Here is a 13,948-nt window from a genome sequence, read left to right on the forward strand (position 1 = left end):
CTAATATTTATGTTGTTGTGAGTTATTTGGCTGCCTCAAGTAAATGCAGATAAAAAAAATCTCTAGTTCTAATTCAGTGTTATCCTCATTAATGAGCTGCAGCTGTAAGCATCATCTGGCTCACTTTAGAGCTCTTTAATTGCTCTATTACATCATAGCTTTCACTCAGTTTGTTTGTCAGGTTTGACTGATATGAAATATATGGATCTGGTTGCCACATGCTAAAATTTAACATAAGCATCTAAATGTTTACTCCCTTCAGCTATGAGGGAGACTGGGATTAATTATCTTAGCAAGCTTCCAGTTTGTGATTATTGGAATCCAGTCTTGCTACCTGATGTATAGAGCATGGTACAGAAGGCAGARTAGATGCCAGTACAGGCAGTAACTCCCTCCCTTTGGGRAAAACAAACAAAAAACSCAAACCAYCATTGCATGGCATTCTGGTTTCATCCTGTGACACTCCAGGATCACAGACAGCTTCCTGCTTACCCTGATTTTGTGCTGTCCTGGTCTGAGTGGTCTGGAAATTAATGACTGTTCTTTTTTGACCATGACAGGGAAGTAAATTAGAGAAATAAAGAAGRTGCCTATGGAGTTGCAAATTAACATAAACCCTGTTTGCAGAAATAGAAGAGTGCAATTTATTTAGCTGAAACCTCTGCAACATATGTGCAAGTATTTAATAGACAGCAAAAGGCTGGAGTGGTGCCAGCAGTGTGTGATGATAAGCAGTGAGTGCTGCAGCCCATCAGGCAGTGCTGCCCCCTTACCTTTGTCAGGAAAGCTTTGTCTCATGGCATTAACAGTAGCAGCAGCTGCCTGACTCTGATCAACACTGTGACTGATCCTACAGCCTGCAGTGAAACCGCCTGTGCTGGCTGTGACCATTATTTAAAAACCTTTCCAGGCTGCCTGACGTTTCTTTGCAGTTCTTTGGAGCTTAAAATGAACCAAATGTGATCCATCTCCTATCAGGTACCTCAGTGTCAGAAATTAACTGGTTTGCAGTAATAAATGAGCCCATTGGAGCAGCTGCTAAGGCGAGGAGCTCTGTCAGTTATTGCGATTGTCGCCTTCTGCTGTTGACAGTTCTGGAGAGCTGGTACCAGCTCTACCTTGGCAAAGGCTGCAGATAACTCAGCTATTTTTAAACACAATCAGTGCATTTTTGGTTTTAAACATGATCAGTCCATTTTTGCTGAGCAGCTGGMTCACCATCTCTTTTTCTGCTTGAATGTTTCAGCAAACACACGAGGAGAGCTCCTGTACCAGTGCATTAGGGCAGCTCTAATTTGGTTCTTGTAGGACTTTGTCACTACCCTGAGCCTTCCACAGGAGAGGAGAAGTCTGGCATTGWGACAGTGCTGCAATGGGGAGCTTTGCTGAGTCTCTCTCGGCACTTCTCTTCTATTGTTATAAATAAAGCTCCCTTCTGTTGCTGTCAAGGGTAAAATATACCCACAAAACAGAAAATTAATTCCTATTTTCCAGTTTAACACCATAAATTGCCCCCAATTGTATTACTGTCAATTAAAAAGATGCTTTCACCTGTCCCTTCTCACTGAGTGACACCACTGGTTGGTCACTCTTGGCATTTCCCTGTTGACTCTTGTATTTCCTCAACTCCTGCCCTTCCCATTCCCCTGGCAGCCACTCCAGAGAGAGCCCTGGGCTTTTGACAGCTGATKACTCCAACCCTCCATTTGAGATAAACATCCTTTTGAAAGGCAAGGCAACCAGGAATGCAAGAGGAGTACAGTCTGAACTTAAAGGACAAACAGAATTCTATTTGAAATTTACTATCACAGTCTTATATTTTCTATGTAGAAGCACCAGATGTTAATGAGGAAAAGCTATGGAAAAGCTGTTAACACATCAGCAGGGCTGCAGKTTTTGAGCCTTTGTCTTGTGCTTAGTGGCTGCTGGGATGCTGTGACTCTCAATTAATTGTGGTTGTTTTTTCTGTCACGGGGCAGGTTCTTCAGTGCACATGGATCAGCCTTGCTGCCAAGCCCTCTATGACTTCGAGCCAGAAAATGAAGGCGAGCTTGGGTTTAAGGAAGGGGACATCATCACTTTGACCAATCAGATTGATGAGAATTGGTATGAGGGGATGTTAAATGGAGAGTCTGGCTTCTTCCCCATTAATTATGTTGAAGTGATAGTTCCCTTGCCTCAGTGATTGTGTCATTYGAGCTGTGAATATGATTTCATGACTGAAATGGATTCACAAATGTTCTGTCAGTGTGGCATTCTGTGAAAGCCTTGCTMTTTGACTGACTTACTGACTTTTGTATGCGTCTTTTTAAAATGTATTTATTTTATATTCAAAAAAAATTTCACCTTCCCTGATTTGTCAACCTGCAAAAAAACCCATACCCAGTTTTTTTGCTTTGTGCCTTGAAGATCACTGTATGAAGTGTTTACTGGTAGCTCACTGTTGCTCCAAAAATGCATTTCCTTGCTCTTATTGTATGTGGATTTTTTTATCTTTGGCTGCAATGATTTTACTATTGAAAACCATTTTTAAAAATACTGTTAGTGAAGCTAACTGTAACCAGTTCCTAAGTTACTGATGTCACTGAGCTCTTTTCATCTCTCACACTGTAAATTATTGTGGAAAAGTTAATACATCTTTTGCATTGTATGTTGACAAAAGGCAAAGTGGTTGTTGTCAATATTAAGATGATGTTGTACTAAGTACAAGTTCTCAGCATTGAAAATTCCTATAATTTACTGACCAAACTGAATAAATATTTCTGTGGGATAAGAAGCGTGGTTGCTGGTTCTGTACTGATGGTTTTAACACTTACTGAGCAGGAGGCCACGTTTGCTGAACTCATTGGCTTTCAGTGACAAAAACAATACTACATTAGAAAATGCATGAATAAAGAAAGAGTTTTATGATACCTGCACTAGAATTTTAATAATTGTGCTACTTCTATATTGATTATTCAGCCTTTATGTCTGTTAACATTTTTTCCTAGCAGAAGGAAAAGAGACAAATTCCTTGGAGCAAAGTACAAACTGCTCCTTGTGCCATAGGGCTCGTGTAGAACTCCAGTGAGAGAAGGGGGTGAGTAACACCAGTGCCTACTGCAAACAAATGAAAAGTCAATATGCTTCTATTTTTAATATTTAATTGAAAGGGATGGAATGGAGGAGAAAGAGAAGATTAGATGGTGGTGGAAAGATACGTGATAACTAAAATACACCAAAAAAGCCTCAAATAAGGGACAAATTCTGGCATCTAAGTACTTATCCAAATGAAGATAGAATCACTCTGTTTTTCTGTTTGCCATCTCCTGCTTTGCTCAGTAATGGAGCAGGGACCAAAGKGAGCAGCTCTGGAGGAAGATGTAGTGTTTGGCTAACTGCTCTCCATCCAAGACAAACTGAAGGGAAGAGAGCTGAATTCTTTATGGGCAAGCTGTCTACTGAAGATTCCTCTTAAATCAAGCTCAGAGCAATTCAGCTCTAGTCAAACTAAGTAACATATATATAACTGTAGGGCAGAGTGCATTTCTGAAGGTTCCTGCACTCTGCAGTCCCTAAAGGCACCAGTTTTATTACATYGGAGTCTTTTGAACCACTCAACAGAAATCATTGAACAGAGAGACCTTTATTATTTTATCTGCAAATATTTAAATCCAAGACTGCTTTTATATACATGAAAAATATCTTTAATAGTTACAAAAGTTTTAAGAAATCAAGATAAATACAGCAAAGTTAGAGCAGCAGCTATTTCTATTTGAGGTGGAACAAGAATTTGTATCTGCTAAAATCCTAGTATTAAACCAGCATCTATGTTTGATGGCTCAAAATTAGAACTTTTAAATAATGKAAGAGTTTAGGCTACCCTAAGGAAAACCTCACCTTAACACCAGCATCCTAACACAAAGCAGCTCTTGAATCTGGAACTGAACACTTTGGCAAGGTTAAAGACAGTCAAACGCTATTCCAGCACTGAGATAAATTGCAGGCTCTGCTGCTCCCTCCCCTCCTGCTCTGAGCTGCAGCTTTGCCGTGTGTGGCTCCAAGCCCCTCCTTTGCCCCAGGCCAGCAGGGGAGCARTGTGCTGGGGACACAGAAGGACTGCAGTGTCACCAAGTGCACCTCCTGAGGGGTACAGGACAGGCTTTGCACAGAGCACAGAGCCACCARAGGGGATTGCCCATGAACAGCATTGCCCCTGGTTTACTGTTAGACACACATATCCCTGCATGGGGGTCTAGCACAGAAGGCTCCAAGAACAGCCAGTTTGATGCATTTGGCACTATGGTTGGTGCCTTCTAGTTTTGATTTAGTATATTTTTCCTTCTAGCCCCTTAGAAAGCTGCTGTTGGGACATTCAAACAGTGCCAGCAGCACGAGTCACAGTCACAGTTTACCTGCTCTGTCAGAATGAGATGCCATTTCACATTTACAGGATACATCTGTCCAAGCTAAGGCTGCTGTGATACCCTGYATCTAGGAATATACAATACTGAAACTGCAGGATGTTCAGGTGCTAGAATAGAGAAACAGTACATTTAGTAACAGGCAGGAATATTTATTACAACTTGCTTTTAAAGTGTTTCATCTAGGAGATGAGCTAGAGCAGTTTCATGTATTTCTGCATCAGGATCTGAGCAGGAAACATTACAGACACTCATCACTCTTCCAGGTAAAGTTTTACTTCCGACTTGCTTAAGATGCAAGAGTGTGATGGGTCCCATGTTTCCCACTGAGACTTAAAAATTACCTTTGGAGAAACACCATGCCAGAATACTGAGAAAGCTGAGGCAGCCTCATGTTCATTGTCAAGTATTTAACATCCTTCTAGGACACATGTTTAGAAGCTTTGTAAACTCTGTACCCTCCTCTGTTTCAGCAGGTCATGGAAACCAGATCCTTGTGTAAAAGTAAAAAGAAAAGTCACTTCACATGGAGCTTGTACTTGTACTGCTCTCTGTATCAGTGAATCCAAGGCCACGGTCCAGTATCAGAAGGCAGGAAATTCCATCATGTTATGGACAAGGCTTCTTACAAAGACATCAGATAGGATATGTGAATTCCAAGTTCCAGATATTACAGATAGCMGAACTTATATGGTCTGTGTCACCTGGGACTGAGAGGTGTTTTTAGATGATTGTCCACATTACATGACAGAACAGCTAGGATCTTCATTTTGCTGCAGAGAGAAAACATAAAAACATTAGGTTAATTAGCATCTCTGCAAACTGAGTATTTCTTGCTGGTTACCTATTTGAGCCTCAAGGAAGCAGGTACGGTTTTTAGCACTTTGTAGATTTAGTTATTAATAAAGCAAAGCAGATTTTCAAGAGAGGCAGTACATGAACTGCACTACACAAGCCTTTAAGAATTTGAGTCCATGCAATACCTGAGCTGTGCTTTCCTTARTGAAAGGCCAAACTACTCATCCCTATCTCAGTTCCCAAGCAGCAGAACTTCAGTGGCATGCAGATACATGCTGCTCTCGTTAGGATGGTTAAAGCAGAAGCAATAAAGCATGGAAAGCCTGCCTTCCTTTAAAGCCCAGCATGCATTCTTGCCATTGTTTTACTGCATGCAACAAGTTAACTTTTGTTTACTAAACAGCCATTTCAGTAGCACCAATGCAGCAGAAGCCTATAGGTACTAATGTCAGAAGTTTGATAGGATTTCAGCAAACAGGAATGGCATTGAAATTTGATTGGAAGTATTAGAATTGATTCTTACCATAAATGCCACACAACTGTATTGTAAAGTTGCTGATAAAACAGATTAGAAGTGTAAGGAGAAAAGTTACTTTTGCTTTTCATCATTGATTACCAAACAARCCACATTAGTGAACTCAAAAAAATGCCTTCTAAAATAAAAAGAAGCCACTGTTGAGGAGAGGCCCTATTCTGAATATGAAAAGAAACTCCTACCACTGSGAGCCCAAAGGGCAGAACAGCATTACAGCCCTTCTCATAGCCTGTTTAACAGGGTCTCACCATCCTTCAGTGAGAGACTGAAAGTATTACAAGAATGTGCATGCAAGTCAGGAGACTGATAAGCATCCTTTAAGCCACATGGTATTGTAGTAACAGATATTTACCCACATTTTGTGTGTGAAAAGCCAAAAAAAAAAATTAGTGGCAGGCAGTAACTGCCTGTAGGTTTTATTCAGAAATACAGTAGTAGGGTACTTTTAAAGTTAGTTTTCRGACAGATACATTATGAAAATATCCAGGAAATGGTGGTGGGAACTTTAACACCTAGTGCAGTAAGATACAAGTGCTCCTTGTAACTGTGTAAGATCAGTTTTAGGGAGAGCTGTGGTAGCTGGACATGTTGCAGCAGGAAGGACAGAGTTTTTAGCCAGAGATCCCCTTGCTCTCAGGCTGTGGAGTTTGTACCAGCAAAGGGGACAGTGCTATTTCAGGTCAAGACACAAACCAACCTCAGTCAAGTACAGTCTGAAATTGTTTGGTTATGACCAACTTAAAGCCCTTGTATTAGTTGGTTTAACCATTTCAGCAATCAATGAGAGCTGACTRCTATTGTATCAAAATACAGTAGGAGCATCCAATATGCATCAGCTCAGACTTATATTATGGTCAGTCAAAAGCCAGTTTAAGGGGCTGGAGTCTCACACAGTATTATAAACATGTAAGTTTGTAGCCAAAAGTTTGTAAGTATATTGACCTTAAATTAACACTGAAGTMATCTTAAAAGCAAGCCAGGACACAAGGAATAGTTACCTTTGCATTCTGTTCTTTGGCTAACAGCTTTTATGTTAATTCACAGTCAGCTATTTAGATGAAAAAGACATTAAAGGCTGTATTTTTCAGTGTCAGTAATAAGGTATCAAATAATTAATGCTACTGTTTGATCATACTCAGAGAATACGCAAAACTTCAGTTGCATTTCCAATGCAAAGCCATGCAAGCTAGGTCCTACRTGGGACAAGGGACTGCAGCACTACTGATGAAGCAAGTTCACTATGAGGTGACAAGCATGATTCTCACCATCTCACCTGCTTAAGGATGCTCACAGGAACCACTATCATGAAACCAAACAACATTTCTTTTTTCTTCTTCTTTTGGTCTGACATCAAGAAAAACATTAAGAGTTGTGGGATATGAAKAGTACTTGAAGTGTATTTTCATTTAGTAAGGAGAGCTGGCCATTGAATGACTCTGCTGACAGCATATATTTAAACTGTAGGCAGCTTACCTGAGATACAAACTCTGCTTCACTTCCAGTTATTTCTTCATAATCATCATCTTCCTCACTTTCCTCTCCTCTGGGTACAAGCATTATCTTCCTCTCYGCGAGTTCCTAGGATACAATTGAATTAGCACCAAGGCCCCTCAGCAATCAGACACAAGCAAGATCTGCATTAGGATAGCAGAAGCTTTTTATTACTCACTTACCTCACCGCCATCTGTGATAAGCGTAACACCAATATTATCCCCAGTTCCCCAAGACTTCTGAGACTTCCAGACCAGATCACAAGGACCTGGGCTTACACCAGCAGCTGCACCCCAGATCTGCAACAGATTTAGAGTGAGCKTCTGAAGAATCTTTTCTGTAGTGAGATTAGGATTCAGTCTAACACATGTAATAATCTTGATATTTTAATACAAAAGAAGTCCACTAGCAGAAACGGAACCACTCTAATCCCTGGCAAGTTAGTTCTTTTCAGAACTACCAAGAGTGGTGGTTAAGTTTTTCTAGCTGAAGACTGAAACAGTGCAGAAAAAGCTGTTAACATGTCCCACTTAGTCCTGCTTGGCCATGCAGAACATTGGAGTCACAGAGCCAAGCCACAGTCACAGACATGCACAGAGCAGCAGTTTGTGTGTACAGAGCCTCTCGCCTGGGGTCACTCACATCTACTGAACAAACTCCTCCACACTTTGGAGTAGCAAATGTAGAGTCCGTTCTTCCATCACCATCTACATGTACATAGAGTATGATTCTAGAGCTAGTATTTAGCTTAGTACTACCTGAGCTGGAGTAGACTAAAGATTTTAGCAGGAGTGGGAATCTGCACAACTTTTATCAAGTCAAAGGAGTATGGGAAACCCTAAGAAAAAAACAGGATACAATGATTCTGTTTCCAGTTAGAGCACACTCCATTCTGRGATAATATAAATTCAGTCCAGGCTTTAAAGAAAATTTAATTAGCATTTCRGATCAAGTTGCTGCAAGGATTTTTCCCCACATACATCTCTGCACAAAATAAGAACTTTAGTTCTTTAGACACTTGCAGTACTTGTCTAGTTTTCCATATAACAGGAATCTCTACGGATATCTAATGTAAGAACAGATCTCTGAGTTTTACAAACCCAATACCTACTGTTTTACAAACCCAATACCTACTGTAACTACTTGGCCTGCCTGAAGAGTGAACCGTGAAGGAAACTTGTAAGTAACATCTGCCACAGTTCCAATACGCCGTCTCAACACCCARCCATGTAGAGGTTGATCCTGTGGTACAAGACATTTCTCTCAGCTTTACAGACCAACACCATATAATTCAAACACAAGGTTCTTTCCAGACCCAGACCCAYGGGCCAGWTTTAATCTCACTGCTGTAGCATACWAGTATCTGACAATCTTGAGGAAGCAGCCACATTTCCATTAAAGCCTCCTATACTTTAGGATTAATCTTAGTCCCACAAATTAAGCCACACTTGTTCTTACCTTCAATTAAAGGGGGGTCATGATGCTCTTTACCAGGGAGACTCTGATGAGTGAAGTTTGCCATGGCCACCTACCAACTTGAAGCTTGAAGCTTCACTGTGGGCTGACGTGGCTAAACCCCAAGCCACGTGTTTTGAAGTCCTGCTGATGAATTCTAATAGTGCTGGATTTGCAAACTAAACTAGTCAAAGAACTAGCTAATTGTTCAGATAAACCCTCTGCATGGATTRGATATCAACTCCATTCAACCTTTTAGTTGTTTTAATTATTTTTGACTAATAAGAAGCTATSTTTGTCCAATTTACTAAAGCACCCTACCTAGCTCACCAAGGATAAGCAATAGTTGTATAGTGCTGGCCTGAATCTGATGACAAACAGCTGAAGGTGTTCGATTTCTGCATAATAGAACTGCCTTTAGCTCCCAGGCAGCCCTGGGAACAGAACACCTGCAGTACCAAAAGGTCAGTCTCTAGTCTGTCACTGAGCTAAGGCAATCTCCAAGCAGTCATACTTTGCAATGCAGACTTGAAAATGAAAGTACCTCATCAGAATGGTTTTTAAGCCTGACAAATTTCCCATCTGCATCGATCTCTTCAATAGATATATTTCCAGTAGCTGAAACATGCTGAATAGTCTTAAATGCAGCACTGTGCTCCCTCTTTTTGGCTTCTTTGAGTTTCCTTTTCTTGCCATGCAGGAACCGTCGCCCCTGACTTGCTGCCTGAGTTGCTGTGCTGTGGGCAGATGGACTGGGCGACAGCTTTAGCCTAGAAGAGAGTAAGATAAATTCACTGAAGATCTGACTTGCTCTGTTTCTTCTCACTCCTACCCTCCCCCTATATCCAAACCTAATAGCTTCCTACATCCAAGCTTTCCATGGGGTCTTCAACACAAAAATTTACTTTTCTTGGCAAGAGTAGCTAAGTTTGGAAGACAGCCCCAGCCCCAGAGTTCAGAGCAAGCCTATACTGATAAGAGAAGTCTCAATAGACACAAACTTCATTCAAAGTAATTTTAAGCTTTTGACCCTTCTTAGCATGTACTGAGAGTTCATGTTCTCACCAGACACGAAAGATACCATGTCTGCATAGACAGGAGTTGATCCAAGTTCCCAGTTTCATTCATGGAATTTGAGTGCTCTTTGATATATTTCCAAGATGTAGCACACAACTTAGAGAGCTGAGGAATGTTTAATAGGCCTTTGAATTTTATCAGCCGTGTTTATGAAGTTACTTCCTTTCACTACGCCATGAGGTAGATGTGGGATATAAATACCATTTACAGAAGATGACTCTTCATTGACTGAATTACTGCACTAATGGTGTACCTAATGTTTGTTTCTTGTCTCCTCCACATTCTGAAGGATAAACCATTGGTGCAGAGGTCTTGGATGGAGCAAGTTCTCATAATGAAGATCTTGTTATAGCCTACCTTTGTTCCTCTCCTTCCAACATCTTTCTGTATGCATTTATTTCCAAATCTAGAGCCAGCTTCACATCCAAGAGATGCTCATACTCTTCCAGCTGTGCTTGTGCCTGTTTCTGAGCTTGTGCCATTTCTTCCTCCTTTTCAGCCATACGCCTTCGATGGAGATCACGATCATAATCCAGCAAGTTCTGTAGCTCCTTTATTCTGCTCTCCAAAGCAAGATTCTAAAATTAAGGGGATGAGGGAAAAAACAAATCATAAGTGAAGATTAGAGAGAAGAGGCCAATATTTTAAATTGAGAGTAAATTAAAATAATAATAAGATTATACAAAAAATACAGCACCTGGCTTTGATACTGATTAATTTGAGATACCAGAGYATCAACTCTCTTCTGTGTTTCCATCAGCTCCTCCCGAGCAGCAATGGCAAACTCATTGTTTCTTGCTGCAGCTTGCTGGGCATTCTCCATCTGGGGATAAATCACTGTTAGTAATGAGTTGTATTAACCATTTTAAATAAGGAAGGAAAACCAAATAATTGTTACCTGCTACACCTGGTAATAGTTATTTTTTACTGAAATGTGTAGGTACCAGTAAGTCCAGGCCGGAAAGTTTTGTATTGCTTTCCAGGAAGGTTTACACAAGTGTGACATTTATGGCAGAAAATGACAGCCATAATCAGATAGTGAGAATTGCTGGATTAGGATATTTCAATTAGTGATGCATGAGGACTTTGTATACTTAAGTAAATTGACTCTCCAGAAGACCAATGGAGAATATCTTTAGAAGCTGCTTGTCAAAGCATAGGGCTGCAGGATATTGGGTGTACAAATCAAATTATTATCAGTCTTCCCCAAAAGATCTATTATTAATTAGTTCCTGCATCATTATAAGTAGCTCCAAAACAGCTCCACTGAATTGCTCTACAAATAGCTCAATCTTGAGAAGAAAGGACAAAGTGCTCCCACAAGAAGCACTTAGAGAATTTCCAGTGGAAACAGAACCACAAGCATCTAAAGGAATTCCCTGAGTTGACATACAAGTAGGTGYGTAGGAAAAGCTAGGTTTTATTCAAGACTGAAATAGCTTAATACAAACATAACACACCTTGGTCCTGAATCTGTCAGAAGTCTGAAATATGATCAACTTTTYCTAATCACTCGGTGTATTTATGCTTGAATCAGTTTTGTTTAGGATCAAACATTTGCAGAAATCCTACTGTCAAATTTGACACTGCTTTGAAATTCCCTAAGAACTTAGTTCTTAGAACTAGTTCAGYGCCAAGAAGCTCTGCAGTGAATGCAAGGGCTCCATCAGTCATCTGTCTRTGCCTGTGACCTTAATTATGTCAAGGTGCAAAGAACTTCAGCTTTCTTTTAYTGTCATCTTTTGCAAACTCACCTTTGCACTGAATGTTCGCTCCATCTCCTCTTTGTATCCTTGAATTTGTTCTTCATGTTGTTTCCTGAGCYCCTGCAGAGCATCTGAGAGCTTACTCTCAAATTCTCTTTGCCGGCCGGATTCTACTTCTGCTATCCTGCCCTCATGTACTCTTTTTGTCTCCCTGAGCTCCTAGGAGAAGAAGAAATTTMTCAGAGAATAAACAAGCCAATACAGTTTGAAACTAGATTTAGTGTATCAGCTTTACAAGTCCTTCACTATTGAAGCAGATTTATCATTGAATACACAGTAATTCATCTTTACACATATCTTATTCATTGTCTTATTCATTCACAGTGCTGCATCACTATTGTTTTTCYACCTCACATTGCTCCAACTAATAAATGTAGTAAATATTTAATTTGTAAGACTAATTCTTTGAACTAGGTAGATTCTGGTTGGCTGTTTGGTGGTTTTTTTACCTTAGAACACATGMATATACACTTCAGTTTCTTTCAGCACTGTTATTTCACCTATTCTTGTTTWATTCAAAAACTAATAATACTTGGTTAGAGAAATTAGAATTCTCTACCACTTAAACCACGCACTTTTTGATTCCTGCCAGTGAGAAGGAAGCTGGTTTACAGTCATAGGTAAACTATTCATTTAGTTGTAAGTACTGACTTCTGTCACAAAGGTTACCAGACACCTCTGAGAAGTGTTAAGGAAGTTGGGAACAAGTTGGGAACACGTTTCTTAAAAGAGATTTAACTTCTTCAGTTACTTTAGGCTTCAAGTAAACATCTGGAATCATTTAACAGTAACTAATATATGTACTTTCACTTACACAAAGTAACATGTTGGGATTTAAAGTTATCTTTAAAAGAGCAGCCTAAGAAAATTCTTATACTCCAGATAGCTATTGGTACTATCCCAGTTAACAGGAGGTTGTGTACTTGGAGCCTCCCTAGCTAGGGGGATTTTATTAGCTGATGGGCTGCCGTAGGTTGCTAAGTTACTTTTTTACACAAAAGCAATGTTAAGATGGGCTTTAAGTGCATCCAGGGATCATAGACACCTAAAAAGATTCCTTGTTAATAAGYTAAAACATACATCTTCATGAAGGCGCTTCTGGAACGTCATTTCTTCCTGTAAACTTTTCATGTGATTTTCTAGGTCCACCCTCCTCAGCATTTCACTGTGGAGATGCTTGTTAGTATCCTCCAGTGACAGATTCAGCTAGAAAAGACAGGCAGAAGGGTTAGCAAAACTAAGAGGTATTTTTTCAAATTAGGGCAGCCAATTTGTTACAGACCGTTCAATTTCATTCCCACAGCAATCAAAATACAYTGGTTGAGTGCAGTGGATTACTCTATTTCAGTGTGATCCAGAATATCAGCAACATATAGACTTCTGTTTAATTGTTATGTAGACCAGATTTCCCACAAGGCAAATACAGAACAGTCCTTAATCCCACCAGCTAAACTTGACTCCTCAAAGTAGATACCTGGTGAATCAATTGTACTATCCATATATATTCCTCCTTTACAACTATAATTATTCTAAACTTCTTCGTAAATTCTATATAATTTTTTGACAATGAATAAAATCGTCCAAATGCAGCCTATGTTGACTAAGTCTTACACACTTCCAATATTATATACTTCCCTGATGTGTTAGAGAATGCTACAGAGACTATAGCAGTACATTTCACCTTGCTTTGACTTCAGAACAAGAAGCATTAGATCATAAGGACCTACAATTAAAGGCACCTGCAGCAGATGGAAGTTTTAAGCAAACCACCATCAGTGGCATTTGCTTTCAGCATGACTGTGGAAATCTTTTTGTCTGCCCATCACTGCCATATTCAATGGGCTTTCTCTGCTTTTAAGTATCAATAAGTAATTGGAGGAAAACAAGCAAAACTGCAGGAGCAAAAGCAAAGTTTAGATTCCAACAGCAAGCCTTACACTGAGTACTTGATCCTTTAATTCACGGAGCTCATTCTCCAAAGTCCGGTTCTCATTCAGGGCTGTTGCTAAGTCAGCTTCCTTTGCATTTAGCTGCGCATCGAGGTCTCTCAGACGAGCCTGGGCCACGTTTAAGTCACTTTCCTTTTTTGAATTCCTACAAGTGAGAGTTTTACACTGTTAAGTGCAGTTGGTGAGGGAGAGATTGTTTTCAACGTGTGTCCCTTTAAAGGGGTGTGTGGTTAAAAACAGAAGAGGTTAGTCAGGCTCACGGTGGAACACAAAACAAACCAGACGGGGCCCTCCAACAAGCATCATTTGTTATAGCAGAGASATTCCTGACCCATTTTCCAGCTCGTTCTGAGCGAAGCCCATGCGGAAGCCAGCTATTTTCCACGGCATTCCCAACAGGAGCGGGAAGGGACAGCGCAAACCCGCGGCTCCACGGGGAGGAGGGTGACACTGAAAGAACGGAGCGGGACAAGC

General features: G+C 40.3%; 2 protein-coding genes across 5 annotated transcripts in view; one reads left to right on the forward strand and one right to left on the reverse strand.

The window, feature by feature from the left end:
- SH3GL3 (SH3 domain containing GRB2 like 3, endophilin A3) overlaps nt 1-2,896 on the forward strand; it is a 31,594-nt gene extending 28,698 nt beyond the window's left edge. The window contains exon 9 of the mRNA XM_057382036.1: nt 1,980-2,896. Within this exon, the coding sequence (XP_057238019.1) occupies nt 1,980-2,185 (206 nt within the window). The 3' untranslated portion in view covers nt 2,186-2,896. The remainder of the gene's footprint in view (nt 1-1,979) is intronic.
- Nucleotides 2,897-3,620: 724 nt separating this feature from the next.
- LOC130583002 (lamin-L(III)-like) overlaps nt 3,621-13,948 on the reverse strand; it is a 15,264-nt gene continuing 4,936 nt past the window's right edge. The window contains exons 2-13 of one of the 4 annotated variants that reach the window (XR_008966388.1): nt 13,463-13,619; nt 12,606-12,731; nt 11,514-11,684; nt 10,457-10,582; nt 10,117-10,337; nt 9,227-9,452; nt 8,362-8,469; nt 7,410-7,526; nt 7,210-7,314; nt 7,010-7,080; nt 5,725-5,756; nt 5,159-5,176 (exon numbers count right to left, since the gene is read on the reverse strand). Coding sequence is in view for 3 of the 4 variants with exons in the window: in XM_057382031.1 (XP_057238014.1) it covers nt 5,104-5,176; nt 5,725-5,756; nt 7,210-7,314; nt 7,410-7,526; nt 8,362-8,469; nt 9,227-9,452; nt 10,117-10,337; nt 10,457-10,582; nt 11,514-11,684; nt 12,606-12,731; nt 13,463-13,619 (1,462 nt within the window). In the remaining variant the exon portion in view is untranslated. Of the gene's footprint in view, nt 5,177-5,724; nt 5,757-7,009; nt 7,081-7,209; nt 7,315-7,409; nt 7,527-8,361; nt 8,470-9,226; nt 9,453-10,116; nt 10,338-10,456; nt 10,583-11,513; nt 11,685-12,605; nt 12,732-13,462; nt 13,620-13,948 lie in introns of all 4 variants that reach the window. The other 3 variants (XM_057382031.1, XM_057382033.1, XM_057382034.1) reach the window with 3 other exon arrangements.

Source organism: Malurus melanocephalus, unplaced genomic scaffold (genome assembly GCF_030028575.1).
Source record: "Malurus melanocephalus ecotype Western Australia unplaced genomic scaffold, MMel_1.1 scaffold_547, whole genome shotgun sequence".
In the NCBI taxonomy this organism is placed as follows: domain Eukaryota; kingdom Metazoa; phylum Chordata; class Aves; order Passeriformes; family Maluridae; genus Malurus; species Malurus melanocephalus.